This window comes from Athene noctua, chromosome 8 (assembly GCF_965140245.1).
Source record: "Athene noctua chromosome 8, bAthNoc1.hap1.1, whole genome shotgun sequence".
Taxonomy (NCBI): Eukaryota; Metazoa; Chordata; class Aves; order Strigiformes; family Strigidae; genus Athene; species Athene noctua.
The window spans coordinates 29,224,480-29,248,451 of NC_134044.1; the positions used below are offsets into that span (position 1 = coordinate 29,224,480).

General features: G+C 43.4%; 1 protein-coding gene across 1 annotated transcript in view; it reads right to left on the bottom strand.

Moving 5' to 3' along the window:
- The window catches only part of ARHGEF26 (Rho guanine nucleotide exchange factor 26), a 49,208-nt gene continuing 25,236 nt past the window's right edge, over positions 1-23,972 (bottom strand). The window contains exons 6-14 of the mRNA XM_074911739.1: positions 19,016-19,168; positions 18,613-18,742; positions 17,483-17,557; positions 15,703-15,792; positions 11,051-11,205; positions 6,249-6,458; positions 3,684-3,751; positions 3,220-3,324; positions 1-2,667 (exon numbers count right to left, since the gene is read on the bottom strand). Coding sequence (XP_074767840.1) covers positions 2,525-2,667; positions 3,220-3,324; positions 3,684-3,751; positions 6,249-6,458; positions 11,051-11,205; positions 15,703-15,792; positions 17,483-17,557; positions 18,613-18,742; positions 19,016-19,168 — 1,129 coding nt within the window. The 3' untranslated portion in view covers positions 1-2,524. The remainder of the gene's footprint in view (positions 2,668-3,219; positions 3,325-3,683; positions 3,752-6,248; positions 6,459-11,050; positions 11,206-15,702; positions 15,793-17,482; positions 17,558-18,612; positions 18,743-19,015; positions 19,169-23,972) is intronic.

Genomic DNA, 23,972 nt, shown 5'->3' on the forward strand with positions numbered 1-23,972 from the left:
AATCATTTATTTGCTGAGAAGGGCTCAGACACTGGAACAGGCTTCCTGGAGAGGCCTTTCAAGAGGTGTTTGGACCTTATGGTCAGCTCTGCTGTGCCTGGACCAGAGTTGCTGTAGGTCCTTTCCAACTTTTTTTTTAAGGAAAGCAAAGGTAGCTGAAGAGCCTTGACTCTTCCCATCTCCTCCTGCAGTTGCTGAGAGAGGAGATGCCCTCCTCAGCCTGCATTTAGACCTCTGCTCCAAGTTCAGGGGCACAGGCAGAAACTGGAGCTGTGCCAGATGAAGTAGGACACATGATGGTGCTATTTATCTTCACAGAACAGAAAATTTAAAATTCCACAGGTTACAGAACACTTAATTTCTTTGACAAGAATGACATTAACAACTTGCAGTTTAATGGTATTTCTGAAAGAAAAACTGAAGCCTTTTTTAGTAAGAATTTAAAAGGATTTTATTGATTGTTGTCCTATAAAATTATAGAAGTCTTTAATTCCTGAAGAACTGTGTCCAACAATATGAAAAATGTCTTTAAAAAACATTACAGCATTTTTGGAAAAACTAGGTATGAAAAATATATACAATGCATTAAAAAAATCTGAATAAAATTAATGTCTGGATTTATACATTCAGTTGTGTTAAACATCTGTCTGTGTACAATAAAATTTGTTAAAATATTAGCAGGTTTTTTACTATGTTAAATAAGTCTTTGTTCAATTTACAGCTTCTCATTACTATTTTATCAGTCTACTTATAAATTAATGTACAAGGCTGTATAACCACTGTCAGACTGTCAAGGTAAGTGTTTTTGTACAAAATCATTGCCTTCCTGCTATATTTTGTTAGAGATACATCTTTATAAACATCCAATTCATTCACAAATTGAATCAACATATTACAGTATATAAAACAACATACAGCCCCTTTAAAAAAAGATGGGGAATGCAGCAAGAAAGCCTTTGTACTACAACTTTTTCCCCTCATTTTTATAGTGTGTTCTACCCTGCTGAGTTAGCAGCTGGTCCTTAGAAAGGTGAAGTTTATAATGCAAACTGTCACACCTATACTTTGCACTGAAATTTACCTTCATTTTCAAGTGCATTTTGTTCACACAACATTAAGTGGTTGTCTGCTTCTTCTCTGTGAAATTCACAAACTAAACTGCAGATGCAAAACTTGAGCAGGTGCTGTGTGTAGTGCAATTGTGAGGAGTCTTCTCAAAAGCAGAGAAGAGCACGTGTGGAGCAGCGCTGCTGCGAGCTCCTCTGAAGCAGGCTCTGGGTACTATTTTATCTATCACTCTCTGGCCCTCCCTCTCCTGCCTGAAGCACCCACTGCAGTCACATGGGAATGGCAAAGGTGACAAAATACCGAGTTCATGGAGGTATGGCATGATCTGCTCCCAAGTGGTGGTCTATTACCATTTATAGAACCTGGCACCTTAACAAAACTCTACAGATCTCCCTGTTTTTACCTGTGGATTCAACACGATGCTAACAAACCCTGAAGATGTAGGTAGAACTGAAGTTCAGTTGAACTTTTTGCCTCCACAGAAGGAAATAATCATCTCCTCTGGTACAGAAGAGCAGAAAGACTAAAAAAACAACCCGCCCAGAGTAGAGTATTTCATGGTTTTGGCAGTCCTCATCAAAACCCATCTTCTAAAGCACTAACTTCATATGAAGACCTACTTAATCACAAGGAAAATGGAAACAAAATGGACCCATTTCCAGCAGTTACACTCCTTTAAAATACCTGTGATAAAATGGATCCGAGAATCAGAAAACTGACATGCCTATTCTGCTGAGTTTGGTACCTCTTTCTCACGTTCAGAAATCCTTGCAGCACTGCAGCACTAGGAGGAGAAGTCATCTGAGCTGCCCCCACAAGTAACACACCATGTCAGAGACCACTGCCCCTCCAGGCACTGCTCTGGCTTCTTCCCCAACACGGAGCAGAGATCTCACTGCATCTCACAGAGCCTGGGACATGGTCCTCCCCGCGTTGCTAGTTCAGGTCACAGACAGATCTTGACACAACATCCCATTAACATGCTCTGGTACTGGGAATGTAACACTGCAGCTTCCCCCAGTGTTACTATTTGCTTCCAGCCCAAGGGCTCAGGCAAGTTCCTGGCGTTCAGTCTCCTACACAGACTGCTACACCAAGTTCTGCTTCTGAAAGAAAGTCAAAATGCTCAAAAACAGATGGAGAAAGAATACATGAAGAGGCAGGGATGGAGGAACTGAAGTTGAAACTGAGATGTGAGTCAAGAAGGATGCATGGCCGATCTCCAGTGCCTAAGAAACTACTTCTAGTTGAAATCCGCTACTGGTGGAGCCAGGTTTCAGTTCAGAGCTCTCACACCAAACAGGACGAGTATCCAAAACATCAGTGCTCTGTAAATAGATTTTTTGCAGTGGTGACCCCCATCTTCCATGCGAGGCCTGCAGGGCGTGCAGCCGTGCCCCCACCGACCACCGTTAGTGCAAATCCTGTAGGACAGTGTGGAGCAGCAAAAACCCTCCTACACGTTGGTTTCAAGTCCGAGCAAGCGGCCCATCCGCTCCATGTTCTTGTCGATCGTGGCCCGACAGGTGATTTCTTTAGCACACTCCATGGGAAACCAACCTCTTTCGCCATCCCGCAACCGTTCCCCTTCATACCAACCTGCAGGGGGAGCGGACAAGGGGTCACAAAGGGGTTTTCAGGGGTAGAGCCACCAGCAGAAGTGCCTGTGTTACACCCCAGCTGACACAGGCACCCCTGCGGGACACGCCGACCTTCTGGGGAATAAAGGACCAGGTTAAGATAGGTCTGGCAGACTGGGAACAAAATAGCATGGGAAAATAAATACTGTACAAAACGTGTGATAAATTTTTTATATTGTAATTCAAATATAGTTTGAAATAATATATAAAGAATATAATATTACAGTCTAAAGACAGCAACACAGCACAGCTGCTAGATCTTTGATTTCATATGGAGTACTGAAAAACATCTCCATGTTGGGATTTATCTATATAAATTGTAACAGGCAGTGAGTTCCTTTGAACAGCCGTTGCCTGAAGAGAGGCCATCCTTCAGAGACCCGAACCGAAACGCTCGCGTCTCTCCTTTATTCCCTGTGCGGCCGATGCTGTCAGGGAACAAATCCTCCAAGCTGGGTTCACCTGCAGCCGTGACAGACAGATGGCTGCTGACAGGGGAATTTTCACTCACCATCACTGACTTTCTGATAAACCAAAACGACATCGGCAACTTGAAGAGACAGCTCATCCGACTGCTTTGCGGTGTAAGTTCTGACGATCTCTACCTGAGTCAGAGCTGGGGGAGAAATAAGCCAGGCTGAATTAAACAATGCACGTAACAGAGTGTCTTTTACATTAAAAAATAGGTACAATTTATTTTAAAAATTGCCATTTTAGAGTATGCTCCTCCCCAAAAACCAAAGGAGGCAGCAAATGCTGCAAATGGAAATTACTTTGTGACACGGAACTCCTCAAAGCTGCCCTGGGCACAGGGAGAGTCAGCGGCTTCACGCACAGGACAGCAGCCGAGCCCGGAGAAGAAACGGCCGTTCCCAGGGGTAGTTACAGCCCCTTGCTCGCGCCCGCCCCCACTAAGGGGCAGTGCATTCCCACTCTCCTGCCAAAGCTCCCGGAAATCCTGGACTTGGAACTTACTCGTCCGGTCCGTTTTCTGCCCGTCTCTGTCCCGTCCCAGCGCTGTAATCCAGCGAGCTCTGTCACTCCTGCAGACACCAAAGCAAAACTCCTGTTTCCCAACTCACACTCTCGGTAATGGTTCAAGATTCAGTATTTAAATTTTCCCTCTTTCTCACTGGGTAGAGAAAACAAAACCAAACCTCCTTTCTCCTCTCAAAATACAACTAGAAGGTGTGATAGTACTTCTATTAATACATTATTCACACTTATTTAACTATTTTAAACAGGCTGGATTAGGGAAAAAAGCTGTAAACATGGAACCTACTGGCATGATGTCTTATACACCTTTATTTTAATTATTTTTAAGTAATGCAGGTAAGCTTCTCCACTAGTGTCTGTGACCAATACTTATTAGTAATCTTATTTTTAAAAAAATCCATCTGATGTACAAAGCATCTGATAAATGCAATAGAGCAATTTTAATATACAATACCAAATGGTTTACTGTAAAAACTACCTGCACTGTGCACTCAGAATGAAAAGGAAGAAAAAAAAAAAAAAAAAAAAAAAAAAGCTGAAGTTTCTCTGTGCTCTCAGGATAACACCTTCACGTTCCCGGAGGTGTCTGTCGGTTTGGGGAAATCTGAGAGCCAGCACAAACAAGGAAAGACCCAGTGAAGCCCTACATTAGTCATCTGAATCTCACCTTATATAACCAAGGCAAAACACGACCAACCTCAGATCTCTGTAGTACCTCTGAGCAGAGCAGAAAGAATTATGTAGGTTCTAAGTGTTGAACAATAAATCACAAAAGTGCAAATTACTGACAACTGCTTTTGGAAGGGAGTGGAACAAGCTACAGTGATGTCAGACAGTAAAGGAGAAAGAAAACTAATCCTAAATCAGCCCCGTTAGCAGCTGAGCTATAACGAGTTAATCATTAGCACTTTGAATTTTGACAAATCCAAGTTTGAACTTGATTCCCAGAACAAACATTTCAGTGAAATTAGATTTTCTCTCATGTTTGCTGAAGGGCTTTGCTATCAGTACAGATCAGATCAACACAAGGGAGTTGCAGGGTTGAATTTTCCTATTCCCTCTCCCCTAAAAAAAAAGTTTTGTCGCTATCTCTGGATAACTATTGTTTTTAACTAAAAATAATGGAAAACATCTGCCTTCTGCTGAGACTTGATTTTGGGAAAAATCTGACATCTGAAACCAGAAGAAAATTCTGTTTGGGAACAGCATTACGGTGTTTCAAGAAGTGCCAGAAAACGGGACATTTACGCAGATTACACAACTCCTCTAGGGTATTTGGCATTTAACAAGGAACTGATTATTTTTTTTGATGAAGAATGGGTGTTGTGATTTAAAGATGGAACTACTGCCCTTGTCCTGCTAAGATGTGGTATGTGTTGGTCTCGTACAGGTGGCCAAAACTACAACACATGCTACTTTAGACACTTCAGTCATTAAAAGTAGGTGGCACTAAACTTGCTGTGTTTCAACCAAAATACAAATGTCTGTATACAATTTCGCATGAGCTTAATTAACTTTTTTTTTTAGAAACAGGTGTTATTTAGACTCCTATTCTCCTTTCCCTGTAACCACTCTTAGCATTTAAGTTTGACTTGTGCAAAACTCTGTTCAACAAGCACTTCAAACCGCCCAGCCTGGCCTTCCTATTGTAGATTCCCTTCCCATCCTTCTCACAGTTGAAAGTTAAGTTTTGCTGCATCTTTTGTATACATGATAATACTCCATAAAAATATGTTATTTTCAAATAAAGTAATTCTTTTCAGCATCTTTTCCTCTGAATGACAGTCTGCTAGACTGCTATTTATATTACAAACAGTATACAGCAGATCAGTAAGAACTGCAGAACAAAATGTCTTTTCATAAAAAGCCCAGACAACTAAAAATGTGCTGCGTTTTTTTCCCAATAAAAATGCATTTCCAAACAAGTCTGAATCATCTGCTTACTTTATAATGAGATCTTTAATAGAAATCATTAACGATCTATAGTTTCTTTCAGGGTTATTCTAAACTTTGAAAGCAAACCTAAAACTGTAAATTTTTCCAGGCTGGGATAGGTCTGGAGCGCTCTGTTTCATGTCTTCTGTCCCGCCTCCAACTTCCACTAGAACAGATAACATCTTTCACTTTTGTGAAGGGCTGTGTGGAAGTTAATGGCACCACAGAGAAGCGACAGCCTCTTGGGTATTTACACCCGAAAGAACAAGACGCTTGTTGTTGGCGTTTCTGAAGCGGAACACTCTCCCGACTGCCTGGGGAGAACAAGGAGCAGCTCTATCCCAGCGCAGCCCCGCCGCGTCCCGGGGGCCCGGCCGGGCTCCTCCCGTTCCCTCAGCAGCGCTCCCACTGCTGCCCTTGCGGCCGGCAGCGCGGCCACGGCTGCTCCAGGACACCCGGGCACCCGCCCCCCGCCAGCGCCTGCCTCGGGACACGCTTCCCCTTGCCCGGCAGGAGCCCGGCATTTCGTGCTGCCCCGACTGGGTGGTGTGGGGCAGGCGGCCCGCCGAGACCATCGGGTGAAAAATGACTGGAGTTCTCTTCACTTACTGAGTGTCTGTGCCCAGGAGCATCTCCACCTTCTCGGCGGCGTGGTTGCTGAGCACAGCCAGCCTGAAGAGGTGCACGGCAGAGCTCTGCCGCGAGTACAGCATAGCTGAGGCGTTCTTCACCGGAGAACAAGTCAGGTCCTCGCTCTCACACTGTTGTACCACCAGCTGGTCCCTCAGAGAATAGTCCGTGACGTTGTAACTCTCCTCGCTGCAGAACAAAAACGGGGAAGAGAACCCCACAAGTTTGATGTTTAATTTGCCATCAAGTATGTCTGAAAGCAAACTCAGCCACAGAATCTACTTTTATCGACACAGTATTGCATGATTCTTCTGACACTTCAGCTCTTCTTTTCTGTTTGTCTTTCAAAGCTATCAATTTTCCAAAATACAAAGTAGATCAGTTTTTAAGCCCCACGGAGTTTCATTTAGTGGCACAGTTAAATGACTCTGGCACTCCTGAGATGGCGTAAGCTGAACTTAACTCCACTAAATTCGAGAACAGGCACAACAATTGTATAGAGCTGCACTGTTTTATTTTCTGCTATAGCTTCACCTTCACATGAACAACAGACATTAACTTTACAATGTTATAGGAAAAGTAGTAAAATTTCCCTTTCCCTGGGCCTGTAAAACTATGGGCATGCACACTGCTTCCAGATAAACCTTACTGATCTTCATTTTAAATACGGGACAATCACCTGTACACTCCTTGTCCACCTGCACGTAGAAGGTCTGGTCCAAAACTACTTTACAATATTCTGAAACATAACCTTAGTCCACTGTGTGAATTTTAAAAATAGGCAAAGGCTTGTCACACACTGTTGGTCCCACAAAATGCAATGTACAATTTACCTTCTGGAAAGGACACTGTAAATAAGTACACCAGCTCTAAGTGACATGAGTAATGATTGGCTACACGTGCTTAATAACTCCCTGAAAGCAGATAGAAAGAATTCTAAGAATTATGCAAGTTAGAGGCTTTGCTTTCCTCATCGCTGGAACGTAGGGTGGAGAGGTGGACAAAACATTAGACAACGCAAACTAGGACACGGAAGCGTCACTGATTTTAACAGCACAAAGGCTCAAATGAAAATATGCACTCTTCCCTTTCCTTTCTAAACAGGAGAATCACTTCTGCTAACCAGGACCATCCTGAGGGGAAGATACATCAGAGCCAGGAACAGTTACTTAACCCTTCCAACCCCTCATGAGGTATTTACGAGGTGTGCTCCAAGTGCAGACTGTCTGGGCAGTGTTCTCAGCACTCCTGCAGGAGTTCAGCCTGTTGTTACCCTGTCTTGGCTGTGCTCCTTACCCCTATCAGACAATACTGGAAACATTTTTATTTTTTTTTCAAGTGGAAAATAACTGTGCATTTAAAGTCGTGAAACATCGTTAAAGAAACAGTTAGAAGGATCTACATTGCTTACTCAAGAAGTAGCAACTAATCACCAGAAAAGAGAAGGCAGCTGAAAAGGCAGCTTTCTGTTTCCACTGAAGCTTGCGAGTGTACTTCCCCAAATTGTCTTATGTGTGTTTGCAAGTTTACCAGGATATATCATGAACCCAGGACACTGATAAATTAATTACCTCAATTTCATGTACACTTGTAAACTTCTCCAGATTTTCTGTCCTACACTGGTGCAACAAGACAAGACAGAAAAGCAGGGCTTATGTAGGCATGAAGTCGGTTCTCCCTCCTGGCCCATACGTTGCTGTGTGACAAATGTTGCAGTAAATCAAATACATCAGGTTTTAAGGTGCCACTATACATACTCCACTTTAAAGTCAAGTCTATTAGACCTCCATCTTGAGCGATGAAAAGCTATGCTAGAGCCTCAGATTACTATGGTTCATTAAAATAATTTAAACTGAAAAAATACTTGAGAAGATTAGTTTTGTTGCCAGAGACACACACAAACCCGAGCGCTGAACCGATACAAATCGGATCCCAAACACCTGGAACGGACGTGGAGGGTGACAGACCCCTTGTGGCAGGTGCAAATGAGGCGAATCCATCCTTTGCATTTGCTCAAATATTGTCAGAAGATGGAGAGATGATGACTTAACATCTGGTAAAGTATATTCTACCCGTTTTGCAAACTGTCAGAAAAATACCTGTGACCGCCTTGGTAGTTGACACAATGCTCTTTGTAATGCTGCTGCTTAATCCTTCAGAAAAGGAATCACTAAAACACGAACTGAGCAACATGATGGCTCAAAGCATAAGTTATTGCTGGTTTCTGTTACTCACTCACACAGCATTAGAATTTCTTTTAGGGTTTACAGATCACCATATTTGTGGGTTAGTTTTTGCCAGCACGTCTAGTGTAAAAGCAAAGTTCTTATTTCAGCTACGTGGGGGATGAGCTGGACCCACCAAATGCTTTTAGTGCTCTGTAAAAACACAGCCGGGTGAATTGTGCTGTTACACCGGACCTCCTGGGCCCCAAAGTACCAACAATACAAAAAGGTTTGGGTCTAATTGAAGGAATTTGACATGAGCACACACAGAAGCTGGGAGGACCTTCAATATTTCATCATGCAGAAAGCTAAGTTTAATTTCCACACCTATAACTCAGGGATGCCGAAAGGAATCTTAACTCAGGTGTGTTCTGCGTGTCCTTGTCTTCAGGGAACGGCGTGCACACAGCCCGGCCCTGAAAGGCAGCCCACTGAACTGTCCTGCGATCGCCCCACGGCAGCGCAGCCTTACGGCCGCCAGGGGAGAGGGAGTAGCGGTGGGGATTTAGGTTTCACATTCCCCTAAATCCAGCTCGAGATTCAAATTAATTCATTTACCTCAAAACGATGCTACTCATCACTTGAGGACAATTGTTTCAAGTGCCATCTGTAGCAGCTGAGGGTTCCTACTGAAGAAAAAACCATTTTGTATCTAATATTTATCAGGCTCTCTCCCGCTTTCTTTTTCCTTAACATACATACTCTGAAACAGGGAAAGGTTGGTTTGTTTAGTGTCAGACTTTTTTCAGAGCGGGGAGTGCTGGTAGTGAGGTTCTTTTGTTGTTTTTCTGTATTTGTTTTTTTGCTTTTAAAGAAGTCATTTCAGTATTTTAGTCTGGGCAATCCCTGCTTAGCCAAGGGCAGAACTAGCAAACCCACCTACAGACGCTGCTGTAGTGATTGGAGAATCTTGCATCTGAAGGAGAAACGTAGTCTATACAACATTTGCATAACGAATAATAAATGGGGCTTCCTTACTAATTAATCAACGGAGACAGACCTCTACAAATCCTTCCCAACTCTTGTCTCCGTTCAACAGGACAGTCTGACCGAAGGCCCCGGGAGACTGACAGAAACGGGTCCTTTTCAGTTGTGTCCATTTGTTTAGGGCGTCCTGGGAGAGGGACTGTGCAGATCTGACCATTAACATGAATGTTCTGTTCAGTGTGGCTTCTGCGCCTATTGAGGACATTTGGATTCCAACAGCTGGAAACCGTTACAAGTCAAAAGCCCCAAAGTTTGGGTAAGATACATTGTTATAAAAATCGCTTTTATAATCTGGACAACAAGTCATCACATAGGAAACCAATAAACAGTGTAACAACACAGATAATAGAGTTTTCACACAGTTTTCCCAACTCAAACATTTACTTAGCTGCCAGCACAGTAACATGTGAACAGCAGGCCCATGAGACAAGCAGCACAGGGTTTAACAAAGTTTAAAAAGCGCCATGCAGCTGATGTGCTGCTGGTGATTTAACAGAACCATTTCAGCATAAGATTTGATAAACACTGGACCTCAGAAACATCTCCACATCAGCAAGACAGCTGGTGAGAAAGCGATTCACTTTTCTTTCCATCTTTATATTAAAAAAAAAAAAAAAAAAAATCACTGTTCACTTGAGTAATTTTCCCCCTCCATTTTCATTTAGCTTTCTCTTTGCTTAAATATCAGCATTTTCATCCCAGATTTTGTATCATGCTGCATACTTCAAAGTTTATTTGAACACAGTTTTGGACTTTCACAGAAGGGTCTCTCTTAAAAATAGCTGGTATTTGGCTTAAGTGGCCAACCCAGATACAGAATACCTGCACTTCAAAACAGTTTTAAGCCTCAGGAATAAGGTTTTTCTAGCAAGTATTACCTGATAGCAACAGCAGAGGATGTAATCTGCATCCAGTTCAATAATTCTAAACCTCCCCTCAAATCTAGTGATAAAGACTTAAATGGAAACTGCTAGAAGTTGTATCCCAGCCCAGCAGGGGAAGCGTGGAGGGGAATGAAAATCCCTACTTCTTCATCCTTCCAAACTTCTCCCTTTGCTGAGGCATCAAGGATCAACTTCCTCATTTTTTTGACAACTGGAATTTCAACTGTGTTTGCCAAAAATAAATCCTAACCAGCAGTCAGTCACTTGTCACTTCTAAGCGCCGTCCGACAGAGCAGTATCAGAACTCAGCTGACTTCTTCATTCATTTGCTCTCTGACACAGCCTATTAAAACACACACGTGGCTTTACAAGTGTTTACTGGACTGAAACCACGTTGAGCCCAGATTTCCTCCCGTTCTGTGCTGCAGGTGTCCCAGGCCCACCCCTCTTCACATCTCCCTCATTCCTCCTAACAAGCACGTGGCCAGAGCACAGGTACACGTGCCGTGGGTGCAATCGCGGTGGCCAGGGGCCGTTCCAAAGGCCAAAGCTTCACCCTCCACTCTCCCCAGGGCGAGCACACGCAACAGTCACGGAGATTTTGAAAGACAACAGTGACTGAGCTGGTCTGTAATTCAGGGAGCTGAGCACAAAGGCAACTCTGCATTGGTGAAGCTGCTCTTACCTCTTCTTCTTGGTGATAATGAGGACGTCATTGAAGAGGAAGAAGTACACCTGCTGTTTAGAGGTTCTTTTAGAGAAGAGTCCAGTGTCTTCCACGTACGCTGTTAACTCCCCTCTTTTCACCAGCCATCGTGAAGAGGAAACCAATGGAAATGGCTACAAAGCAAGAAAATAACACTTTAATCTTTCAGAAGCAGAGATTTTTTAATAGTACTATATATTTTGGGAAAAAATGCTTGAATAAAGTCAAAGCTCAGAGATCATGAGCACAAGCTCAAAATAGAGGTTATCAAGGTTTAAGGTATTTTAATCATTCATGTAATACACAAGTAATAGCCTGCAAATACCCGAAAATCACTCATGCACATGACGTAATTGCTCATCCAAGATAAAAACAGACTCGACTGGTCATACTTGGGATGGCACAGACTGTGCAAGATCTCCTAAAGAGATTAAAAATAAAGAGACTGTCTTCCAGGAATATGTCAGGTTTTGTCGAGTTAGCATTCCTTCGCTGAGCATGTACGAACACCACATTCTCCTCCAGGTACCTCTCAGCTCTTCTACCTGATCGGTTGGAAAGAACAACTTCAGCTTCTTGTGTCAAACATGGGGCTACTGCCCACTGCGCCTCAGGGCACCCTAAGGGCAGTTAAAATGCTCTCGGCTGTCTCTCTGAGGGCGTGCTGTGTACCATGCGCAAAATTAAAAAAATGTAAAATCCTTTACAAGAGAAACACACTGTACAATCCACTCTGACTGTTCTGTGAGTATGTTAAAACAGACATCAACAGATTATGGAGATGGCATACAAGATCAGATTGGTCCTAACAGAACATTGTTACTGAGAGGGGTTTTCTGCCATTAAAAGGTAAGTGAGGAACACCCAGAGGCTTAACAACCACATGTGGAACATCCATCTTCTGCTCTGAGTACACCGAATCCACCACAGCTCTGTGAAGGACCACGTAAAGCAGGAGGTGATGTGCTGGGTTTGAATTAGCTGTCCATTTTAATGCCAGAACAGTCACAGTTTGCTCATGGCATCAGAAATTCACCGGTGGTTGGAAGAACATGTCTGAAGGTTTCTGAGGACATCGCTTCGGGTATCCACTTGTGCCAGGCCAATTCACAAGCAGTGACCTTCCTCAGCATGAATCTCACTTTTTTCCCCGTCTTCCATCTCAACTCCAGGCTTTGTTCATCCAAATTATTCCCAACTGTGAGAGAAGCAGACCCTACAGAAAGACCTATTGTTTCAAGTGAAATAATTAAATTCTTGTTTCTACTCTCAGTGTAACTGGCTTCTGCTTCTCAAACTTCACCACCTCCTTCGCTGCTGGTGCAATGCAGTTTTGGTCTGGCGTGATTAGGCTAATGAAGACGACTGCTTCTTCCCCCTCATTTAAAGCACGTTTCACATGCTCGTAAAAAAATATTTCTTCATTCAGTTTGTCAGCTGTCTTCTCCACTCTGCATGGGTTGTCTTTTTCTATCTTTTAATCACTTTAGCTGTCCTTTACTCAGCTAACTTCAGCATGTCAATACTTGCCCCCCAGTACTTTGCCAAAGCCAAAACACGGTGCTTTGACTGCGATCTTGCTGTTGGAAGAACAAAGTATTAACTCCCTCATTTTATGTGCAGCCAGCCCTTTGGTTATGCATTTTTGAGGTGAGATTTTACCATGACTCTGAAGCGGCACACGACAGAACAATTTTTCCAAAGATGCTTTTTCTGCCACCGTGCAGAGCTCTTCCGCGTGCCTTCCCTCGGGAGGCAGGTCAGCCCTGCGAAGCGTGGCAGCCCTCCGGAACTGCGGCCAGCTGGCACAAATCAAAGCAGCCTGCAACTTTTTCTCTTGCCCCAGGCTGTCTGACAGCCCCACAGGGCCAGAACAGGCAGGGATCAGCGTCCACCCGCGCCCAGAACTGGAAAGAAGCCTTGGTCTCACCGGAGCCCCACAGCAGGGACCTTCCAAGCCCCTGTTCTCTCAGAGGGACTGTTGATAAATACCAACACATTTCACTTACCTGCTATGATTCCTAGGATTTTTTGCATTCGTGCCACCGAGGTAATTTACTGAATTGTGACAAAATTCCTTTGGACATTTCTTCCCAATTAATCTAAGCTCACAGACTCTGGTTTGACTTATATGACTTTTTTACAGGTTTCTAGTGCTGTATTGCCCGTGAGTTTATTAAATGTATTTTCTCCTGTATTCTCCAATTTGAAAATGCAGAATTTTGTTTCAAATACATATTTCATAAACATATTTTTATCCAAGTCTGTTAGTGACTCAGAGTATGTCAATCTGGTTATAAATCACTGTAACTTCACGTTCATTAACTGTCACTCAGATCAATGGCCAACTTCACCTTCTATCAATCCAACCTCGTTCCTCTCTCCTAGGCCCATATCATGTCATTTTTCCTTCAGTCACTTTACTAAAGACACCTCACAGGTTACAACAGGCCAATTTAGCTCAGTGCTCGGATACGACGCCCCCAGAGGAACTCCCAAGCTCCGTCACTCAAATCAAATAAAGTTCTGTATCAACATTTGGCTTTAAAAAACCTGGCGTACTTTCAGTCAAAACTCTGCTGGTTCAGTATCTTCAAGTAGCATGAAAATGGATTTAAGCAAATGGGCTTTTTACATTTCCTGAAACGCCGTGGTGGCTCCACGTGACAGCACAGGAACCTGCAACGTCAGCCCAGACCCTCAGTCGCACCATCGCGCTTTCTGGACTTCACAAAATTGAAAGACTTTGGGCTAGATGGTCCTTGAACAAAGAAGTCACAAACAAGTTTGTTTCATGAACACAAAAGCATGTTTGCAGAAAAATCCCACAATTTTTCGGGTGCTAAATATGAAAAATTTCAATATAGACTCTTCTGAATCTAAATTACAAATTAAATTCTACAGATTAGCCATGGACAAAAGTGACACGTTTAAGCAGCTTCTCTTGTGCTCCCATGAAATGCTACCGTAAACAAAAATCCCCAAACACTGTGAGGCTGAGCAAGAACAGAAATATTTTACCTAATTTATAATGGTTATAAACCAGAATTACAGCACTACGGTGATTGTTTCACAGACAAAAAGTACTTTAAAAAGCTTTCTATTTGAGGATGAACTAAATACTCCTCTAATCTGAACTCCAAGTGTGTTTATTACATTTCCCTAATTGACTATATTCCAGAGGCAGCTTGGTTTTACTTTAACATTAATTTTTCCTTAATTGCCAGAAGAGTACATCATGTATACCATCTCCCTTCTATATAAAACATGCTGTCAGAGGACTTTAAAATGTATTGAAACGTGGCCAAAGCAGTCTTCTACACGCCAGCTGGCAAGCTCTCAAACCACAGATAAGGTCTAAACCACTAAATGGTTATATTTAAGATGCACAAAGGAAAAAAAAACCTTGTATAAAAATACAGAAAAACAAATACATAAAGTTGCTGTTAGTCCCATGAAAGCGGCGGCGGCTGCCAGCTGCAGCACGTGCAGAGGAGAGGGACACGGGGCCTCCCGGTGCCGCGGAGCGGGGACCGCCGAGAGGAAACCCGGGAAGCGCGTCAGCACTGCCGGGGGCTGCTCTGGCTCCCAGACCAGGGATGAGGCTGCAGAGCAGACGGCCCGGCCTCCACACTGCCCACAGGCTTGAGACTTATCTCCACAGTTACTCAGCAAATGCAGCGATGGCGCTTGTTAAGAAGTGTTTTATTGCTGTTGCTGTTGTAAGTAAATATTATTGTTCTTTTCAGTTTTTAGTCAATGTTTGAGAACAAAAATCATTTAGCCAAACTGGAAAACATTGTTTTGGAGACAGCATTTCCTCTGAGACTCACCAAGATTTTTAAAAACGTGAACCTCTACTTACCACATGTACGTTCATCAAAAAATCTTCTCACAAATGAAAGAATACTCATGATGTATCATCATTTATAGAAATGGTATTTTAAGAAACATTAAATTCGCCTGAAGTAATACCTTGAAAGTACCATAAACCCCCACTATCCATGACTATTTTTTTCCTACCAAAAAGACCAGTTGTAGAGCCCCCACTCGCAGTGGAGAAAGGCAACAGTTCTCACACAGAGGAGGAACAATGCCGGGCCTTCTGCTCTTGTTTTATGTGAGGAGGAAAGAGAGGGACAAAAAAGCCCTTCAAACCCTGACAGGCCAGGAGGACGGAGGGCAGAGCAGCGTCAGGTTCTGTGCGAGAACTGTGACAAAGCCATCGCACACAGTTACCAACTCCCTAGCAGTGGGGGCGGTGTCACCAGGTGCTGTCACTGCACAGGGACAGGGCTTCATCCACAAAGGGAAACCCAGAGACTGGGCAGACCTCATTCTGCGGTAATTGGTTCTTTTTAAAAATATATATCCTGGGACTCTTTCCCCAAGAAGCCTGAACCTGAAGCTCGCTCTGCTGGGTTTGATGCCACAGGCCGTGGCCACTCTCTGCGCTTCCAGGGCTTCATCTGCCCCAGAGCATGAACTCGTCCTCCTGGCCTGAAATGTCGCCTCAGTTTTACAGCCTGCGCTAATTCCCTTAGAGCTGGCAATGAACCTGTCAAACTCATCGTGCACTCAAAGCTATTCCTATGCTACACGATTTACGGTCAGAAATATCACCATCCTACCTTGATTTTAAATTCCAGCTGGGAGTTAATGGTGTACATCATCTCTGTCCGTTCCATTTTCCGAGCACCTTCGTTGCATAAACGCACCAGCTAGAAACGAGGCATTTATTGAACAAGTTTAGTGTTCTCGAGACTTGTACTACAAACTTTTGTTCCTTTATAAAACGCATTTCTGGGGAAGCATAAATACACACAGGAACTGATATTTTCAGGCTGGGGCACAGACATAACGTTTTCAGGACCAGACTGAACGTGGCCCTGAGTGACCGGGTGTGACCCGACTGCCTTGAGCCTGGACTGGATGACAACCCGAGATCCCCCTCAACCCGAACCACCCTACGATAATTGTTTATTCTTCAGGGAATTCCTGATGGCACTAAGGGTCAGCCCACAGTTCTGACTGAGACAGTTACAGCTCTGTGATCCAAGAGCCTTCCAGACTGCCCCGTCTTCCCCACACCACCCCCACCCCACTCGTGCACAGCAGGAACTCCCAACGCAAATGTCACGGCCCCGTTGTGTTTAACTGGGGCAGAAAGCACCCCGGGAAAAGCCTGATTGCAGCTGGCCACCAGCATGCAGTTTTAGAGCATGCTACAGCTTTGGGGGAGCCTGCACAGGGGGGAGGGGAGCACATGAAAACGGGGGGCAAAGACGGAAGGGCCTGGAAACACATTCCCTTAAGCCCACAACGCCATGGAGCTCCCAGCACCAAGGGGCTTTTCTCCTTCCATAACCCAGCGCTTCACACGGTTCCTACAGAAAAACCCAACTGTGTTGGCAGCACTACAGCGTTGCCGAGCTTAGGAGATTTCTCTAAGCCATAAGCAGAGTAATTTAGGCATAAAAATGATCCCTAGTGGCCTTTCTTAAATAAAACAATTTAGAGTTTTTATGCTTCAGTGCTCTCCCTGTTTGCATTATTTATGGATGAAGAACATCCATTTTTCCCTTGAAGTAGGCAAGAGTGTTCAAGGCCCAAGGTAATGTCTAGCCCCCAGCACGGTGAGAAGGACTTTTTGTTTTAACAAAGAATGCCCAGTACTTCACGTTTCACAACAGTCTGTGATGCGCTATAGCTTCTGGAATTCTGAGATCCTGGAGGCAAACAACAGCCAGTCCTTAGATCCTTAAGCTTTCTTTTTGTACCACAATGTTCTGTTTTAAAGAGTTGTCCATTTCCAGGATATAAATATGAAATACAAATATATATGAATAAATACAAATATATACCCCACCAGTTAAAGAGAGTGGGTAATCTGATTGCTCAGGCTCAAACGAAAGGAACCAGAAGTTATTATACCAGTAGGTGCTGTTGCAATTGCCAATCTCTGCCTGGAAAATGGACTTGTGCTCTTCTGCCACCACTGATTCTTGGCAGAAAAGCATGACTACAGGAGAACAACTCTGAACAACTGACAGGTGATCTGGTGAACTTGCAGTAAAAGAAGGAAGAATGCTTAAATTTGCTTAGAGGAGTCAGACTTTCTGTTCTCCACTGCCAGGACAGTGGTTTGGCTTTTTCATACGCATGCTCCACCATACAGCGCTCTGCTGGAGTGTCTGGCAGCCAACAGAATAAATTTGTCCAACTACACAATGAAACAGGTGAACAAAGTAATAAACATGAAAATAAATTCTCAAGCGACTAACAAAAACCAAAAGCAGCCACTTCTCACAGTGAACTTTTGAAGTGACAGAAGCACGCAGTGCAATTTAGGATGGAAAACGGTCAAAGCAGACAGAACACTGCGCCCAGATTAAACTTCTGAGAACATACCTTGCTCACTTCTTTCAGAGCTTGCTTGCAGGTCTCGTATTTTGACGAATCCTTGGGAGTTTTCTGACAAATAGTCTGAAATAAAATGTCAGCTACCTCAGAGGACTAAGCAGCACAGATTGGAACAAATCTGTTCTGTACCTGCAGTAAGGGAACGGCCCCAGGTAATGCTGTCTGACCTTGTGGAAGGTATTTCCAAAGGATTAACAGAGATGGCTACAACGTGTACCGTGGGAAAACATACATAATGCTATTATTCCATGAAAACAAGAGCACGTGGAAGGGATGACAGCTGCAGCGTCCCAACAGAGGAAGTGCTGGGAAGTAATGAGAAGTAAATCCCATCCATGAATTACATGTGCCAGTTTTACCTACTGACAGAGCTTATTCTTATGAGTTGGAGGTGAAGTCCTATCAGAAACTGGCATTTTGAATCTAGGACACACCAGTTAAATCACTTTTTTTGATTGAGAAACAAAAACATCATAAGATATTTTACATTAAATTAGTCTTTAGTTTAATTATGTTCCCTTCTCTCTGAACATACTTGGAGTGCTACTTCGGGTACCGAAGCCTTAAAAATCAAATTCACTTTGAAGTCTTAAGGTTTACACAACTGTTTCCAAGAAAAACAAAGGCACAAACAAAGCAAAACTGAAATAGTGGAAAACTTGAGAACTGAGTTCACTCTGCAGGGTTATGCTGTGACCCTCTTAACTGCGAGTCGTAACAACCTGCTCCTGAAAGTATTTACTGCAGAAGGACCCTTATGGCATCTACAAGACTACATATGAAGTCTTGTTTTTTCAACTGTAGGGTTTAATTTTAATACTAACACCAGTTACAATTTCGGTGCTAGGTTCCTTCTTGGTTTCAGAGTCATTTTGACCCTTTACTGTAAAACTGTTCTATTAGAATGTCTGAATATTTAACTTTTGAATGGGGGATCAGGAGCAGGAGGTACCAGTCACAGGAAGTGAACAAATGCTACGGTGCTTCATATCTACAGCCCCACACCTGATAAAAGAAGGTATGAAGAGACTGGAATGAACTGGGAGCTGAACACGAAAGAATGCTAACGTTAAAAGAACGTGCATCAAGGAAAAGTAGGAAAGTAACTGTGTTCTCACATCCATCAGTAAGGGAAGCCGAGTGACTCTCTGCATGGGGAGAATGAGGAAAGAGATCATTGGTAAGTTCCGGCAGTCCTCATGGGACTCGATTCGTGATAACACCTCTTTAAACGCCGGATTGGTGGCTCTGGGGGAAAACAGAGGCGAGAATTAAACGGTTGTGTTTTACCAAAGACTTGTGAAAGTTGCTAGTTGTTAAATAAATCATTAATTCATTAATAAGCAGGTGTGATTTGAAGGAGTTCTATCAACTAGGCCAGTTTCCCCGCGGGGCCTGGGAGGCACCCAGCTGCCAGGCCCCGCTCGGTGGGAAGCTGCAGGCTCTGCCCCAACACCACAGCCTGCTACTCACACCCACCACAAAGCGGGGGTGCGATCACATTTTAAAATCGGTTCTTACAGTAACTTCTGCAGTGTGCGCTGCTGATAGACTTCATTGGTGCAGTATTTCACATAGGGATCAAACGTTGAGGAGGTGTGCTTTTCAACTATATCACTAATGTCATCGATGAAGATGTTGTTCTGATGTCTTGCTTCAAGTTCTTTAAAGAACCTGTGAAAAAAGAGAAGCAATTACTTAGTTTTACAGAAAAAAGCCGACTTTTCTCTCGCAACGTTTTACGCTTCACCTGACACAACCCAGACCTCTATAAGCTAATGACAACTTGAAAGGCTTGTGAAAGGGTGAGATCATCCTCCTTTGGCAGAACCAGGCGGGAGCCCGTCAGCGACGCCAGGCAGAGGGTGGCGTGTCACCTGGCAGCGCTCACAGCACCCCCCAGCACGCACTTCCCCTCTCCAGCTGCCAAAACCGAAACAGCGCTACTGATCTGGTTAGACCAGAACTTCTAGAAACAGGCTTGGAAAAGAAACAAACAACATCAAGCACACATTAACACATTTCCTCTTGTAATAAAGGAGGGACAATACCAGAAATGGATGGTGAGAGAAAGTTGTGAGACTGCTAAGCTAAGAACAAAGTAATATATAGCAGCCTGAGCTGGACAGGGTGCTCACGCACCGTGTACTTCAACCTGCACCGAAACCAAACACAGACTGGGAACAGTGAAAATGGGAACAGAAATCCTGAGCTGACCTTTTCCCCTAAACATGTTTGTTCTCAGAACTTCCCTCCCGTTCCTCTGTTCGATGTGCCAGTGCCTTTGGCCTCTGGAAGCTTTCCACTCCTTTTTGCGTTTCTAATCTTACCAGAAACCAAAAGCCTTTATTTGTGTGAAGCTCATTAGAAACATCTTACTGTTTGGGGTGTCACACAGCTCAGCTATTGCAGGTCACTGCAATGACCTACACTGCCAGCAGTGCAATCCTTAAAAATCTGGAAGCTGCTGAGAATCTCTCACATACTCGTCTTGCCTGCAGCCTTTACACATGATGATTCACTAGAGGAACCCTGAACTCCCTAGAGTAAATCAGCCAATAGAAAAATTCTCATCTACCACAGGAAAATGAAATAAATACTTGGAACACATGATCGCACGTCAAGCTAAAACATTTTGAAACATGTTTTATTTTGGCCCTTTATTACATTCTCTCATAATAATATTAACACTGGCTCTTCATAATCCATCACCTTGCAGCATTTCATTTAAGTCACCACCAACATCCTCCACAGTTTCTTTTACAGACAAACCTCAAACATGTAGGAAGAGCAGAACAGGATGAACAGAACCTTATCATACAAGTGTTTAACAACATGGGTTAACTAGAATTAAGACACTTTCAGGTGTGCTTCAAAGAAGGTGCCTGAATTGAGCGCTTGCCTGATTCTCACAGTCAGAAGAATCAAAGGTGAGGTTTTCTCATTTTGCATTTTTTGTTTTTGTTCTTTGAAGTTCTGACACATTAACCGCAGGTTGAACTGACTGATGTTTATCAGTGTAATCACCTAATGAAAACCAGGACACTGCCTACAACTAGACACAACGCTGTCTACTGCAGCAGCGATTTCTCCTCACTCCCCCCGTAAGCGGTGCAGCAGTACTTGAACAGCCTTGCTGCTTTCGGCAGGGAGAGTCCCGCAGCGTCCTTCTATCCCCCACCCAGCTTCTTTCAAAGCACAGAACAGTTCCAGTGCCACTGACTTCTATGACGCTACATAGTTGGGTTTTTAGTATCCAGAACAGCACTCGCTGGCAAAGCATACGAAGTTGCTGTGAGATCTCAAACAATACATGAACAAATACTAAAGTTAACAGTTGCCTGAAATTTCACTGGGGTCCAAGAAGGAAGGGGGGGGAGGAAAAAAAAAAAAAAAAAAAAAAAAAAAAGCATCTCCAAGTCTACAATTTCTCATGAACCACAACTGCCAGATTCAACCGCTGACCACCATGAACTGCAGACGACTGGAATTAATTTCTGCTCTACTCAGACACGTTTATAGTTGGGAGAACTCTGTGCGCTGCCAATTTACTCTGCTCAGGAAATTAGGAAATGCCCCATTTCTTTCTGCCATACGTTATGGCATGCTGACAAGGTGTTTGACCATGCTGGACTACAACTCCCACTTTTAGAATTTATCTGGGGCTCCACTAATGACATCACCACTCACAGTCACTGTAAGGAACAGTAACAATCTTGGATGGTAGAAGATTAAAACAAAACCAAACAAAAAACAAAACACCAAACAGAAGAGAGGGACAGAGAGAAGCAGCATACCCAAGTCCCATCCCCAACACGTACTGCAAGCAGAATCCCCTCTGGAAGTCACGCACTGGAGTTTCAATCAAAGGTTGTTCTTTTTCTGCATCCAGTCTGCTCATTACTACATGCAATCAGTGAATCAGACACATCATAAAAACCTTTTACTTAAAATTTTAGGACATATTCTGTCAAAGATCAGTACTGAGGGATTGAGTGTTCAATTCAATTTAACCAACTATGAATTAGTCGTGCTGTGTGACTTGACTTTTTTTGCTTAATACCAGAAGGGTTTATTTAAAGCATTTGTTTCTGTTAACCAGAAGTTTTCTGGTTAAAGCAAATTAAGTGAAAGTCAAACAGCATCATAAGACAGCATTTGATTCCTATCATCTTGCCCTTATTTGTTTAAAATAAACGTCCAATTTTTAATACTCTGAAACTCCCCCTCCCAAAAAGGACACCTGCCAAATTTAGAAATGCAGGATGAATTCATTTCCGTTTTTTTCTTTTCCTCCCCCATGTGCAGACCCTGGGCTAGATCGCACCAACACTGGAGCCTGGCCTGTCCTTATGAGTTTCCTCCGTAATGCTGGTGGCTCCTGTTAAGGGTCTGCCCGGGTCCTTAGGCAGCTCATTAACAAGCTGGTAATCACACCAGCAGCAATGTCTGATACTTGCTCAGGCAATTCTCTTAAGCCAGTTTTTCCTACCCGCTGCCATTGCTTTCCTCAATGATCCCCACGACCTCCTCAGCAGCTCTGGTTACTTCAGGTGTATAAGCACGAGTGCCCAGCGGTACGTGCCCAACGTCCCGCCCTGCTCCACACAAGTCACCTTTGTAAGGCCTGTGCTGTGGCTACTTAACAACTGCCCAACTCCCAGGCACACCGCGGAGCTCTGCTGAAACAGGCACCACAAAGATACACAAAGTAAATGTCCTAATATCAATCATTTTGGTCAATGTTTCTTCTCACCATTTACTCTCCCTTCACCCCTAGGTAAAAATATGAACTGAGCAGGACTCACATTCTTATGAATACTGTATTTTCCTATCTGGATATTCCAAATTAGATTGCACTGGATTAAAAAAAATAATCCAATTAGGCCAGGTAAAAGAGGTTTTTAACTAGGCAGGCCAAATTAGCATTAGGAAAACTATTATCTTACAGAATCAGTTGTTAACCTGGAGCAAAAAGCATGCAGAATCAAACCACAGCACGTAAAAGGAAAAGGTCAGGAAGGTCAGAGCTACCGCAAAACCCCAGTAGGTTTCCCTGCAGCAAGGGTCACTGCAGAAGACCAGCGATGGCAAAGCCCTTCTGGCAAGTGCAACTGGGAAATAACCGACCAGTGAAGATCCATCCGAAACAGCAGTAAAGGTGGAACACCAGCTGTCACCAGAGCCAGGTGATCAGCACCCAAGAGAGCAAAGAGGAAAAAAAATTCTGATCCAATTACCATGCAATCATTTTATTCTGTTTGCAGAATGACAGAACACACATAATAGCACTACCAGGCTGGTGGGAGGGACAGACGGCATCAACCATTGTGGTTTTCTGTATGGGTTACATACCAGCCATAGAATCAAGGTTTTCAACCATTTATCTGGCCTTTTCCTACTGCTTTCGGCACTAATTTTTAATCTTCTCCCAGGTCCACATAATTCCCCATCACTAACTGTTCCGGACAGCGCTGTCAGATGCCACAGCCACGGAAAATACCAGTCCATTGCTGTCAAAGCCATTCTGGATGTGCAAGTGAACTGCAGGCTGGCTTGCAGAGCACTTGTTTGAAGTTCATTATTATTATCCTTGTTTAATGTTTTCAAAGTTAAATGACCTACATGTCTGGCACGAAGAAGATTATAATGCAGATTTAGCTTCAGAGCGATGTTGCTGCTGACACTCTACCACTATCCAGTAACAGAAAAAAGCCAATGGAGTGGAAGCAGGAACAATTTAGCTTCCTCCTCTTGGAGATAAGGGAACAGGAAAAACTAGTACCAATTTCAGATAACTTCAGATAAAAGTAATAAAAATTTCTGAGTAGCCTATCCAGATCTGAATATTCACATCAGGAACAGAATCTTAACATCTGCATCACAATTTTTTTTTTTTTTTTTTTTTTGGGGGGGGGGGGGGGGGGATGGGGACGGGACATGACACGACACAGGGATGAGATTTTACATGGTAAAAATGGGAAAAATTACAGTCTTACTTCCATAGAATGTTTATGCTGAATCACAAATCAGAGCCTGTAGCAAAAGAATGGCTAAAAAGAGAGTGATTAAAGTGAAGGATTGCATCCACAGATGTCTGAAATTAATGTTTGTTATGGGAGTTACCACAATCTAAATAATGGAAAACAATACATACAGATTATATTTATAACATCAAACCCTTCAAAGCTAATAGCCCATAAAAATACCTTCTATTAGGCAATATCCACTGAGCAACTACAAAACCAAACAAGAGGGAAAAAAAAGACCCCGACAGCCTATTCCTTCACTCTGCAACAAATTGGAACAACTTCCAGCAGGCCTACCCACAAGTAACTGAACTAATGGCAAGCCACTTGCCTTTTTGACTATTTATAGTATTCTGGCAGAAATCCAGAACAATAAAGGCCATGGCAACCTTGCCAATATATTCTGTTACAGCCAGATTCTTGAGGTAGTGGGGAAGTGCTCACAGCAT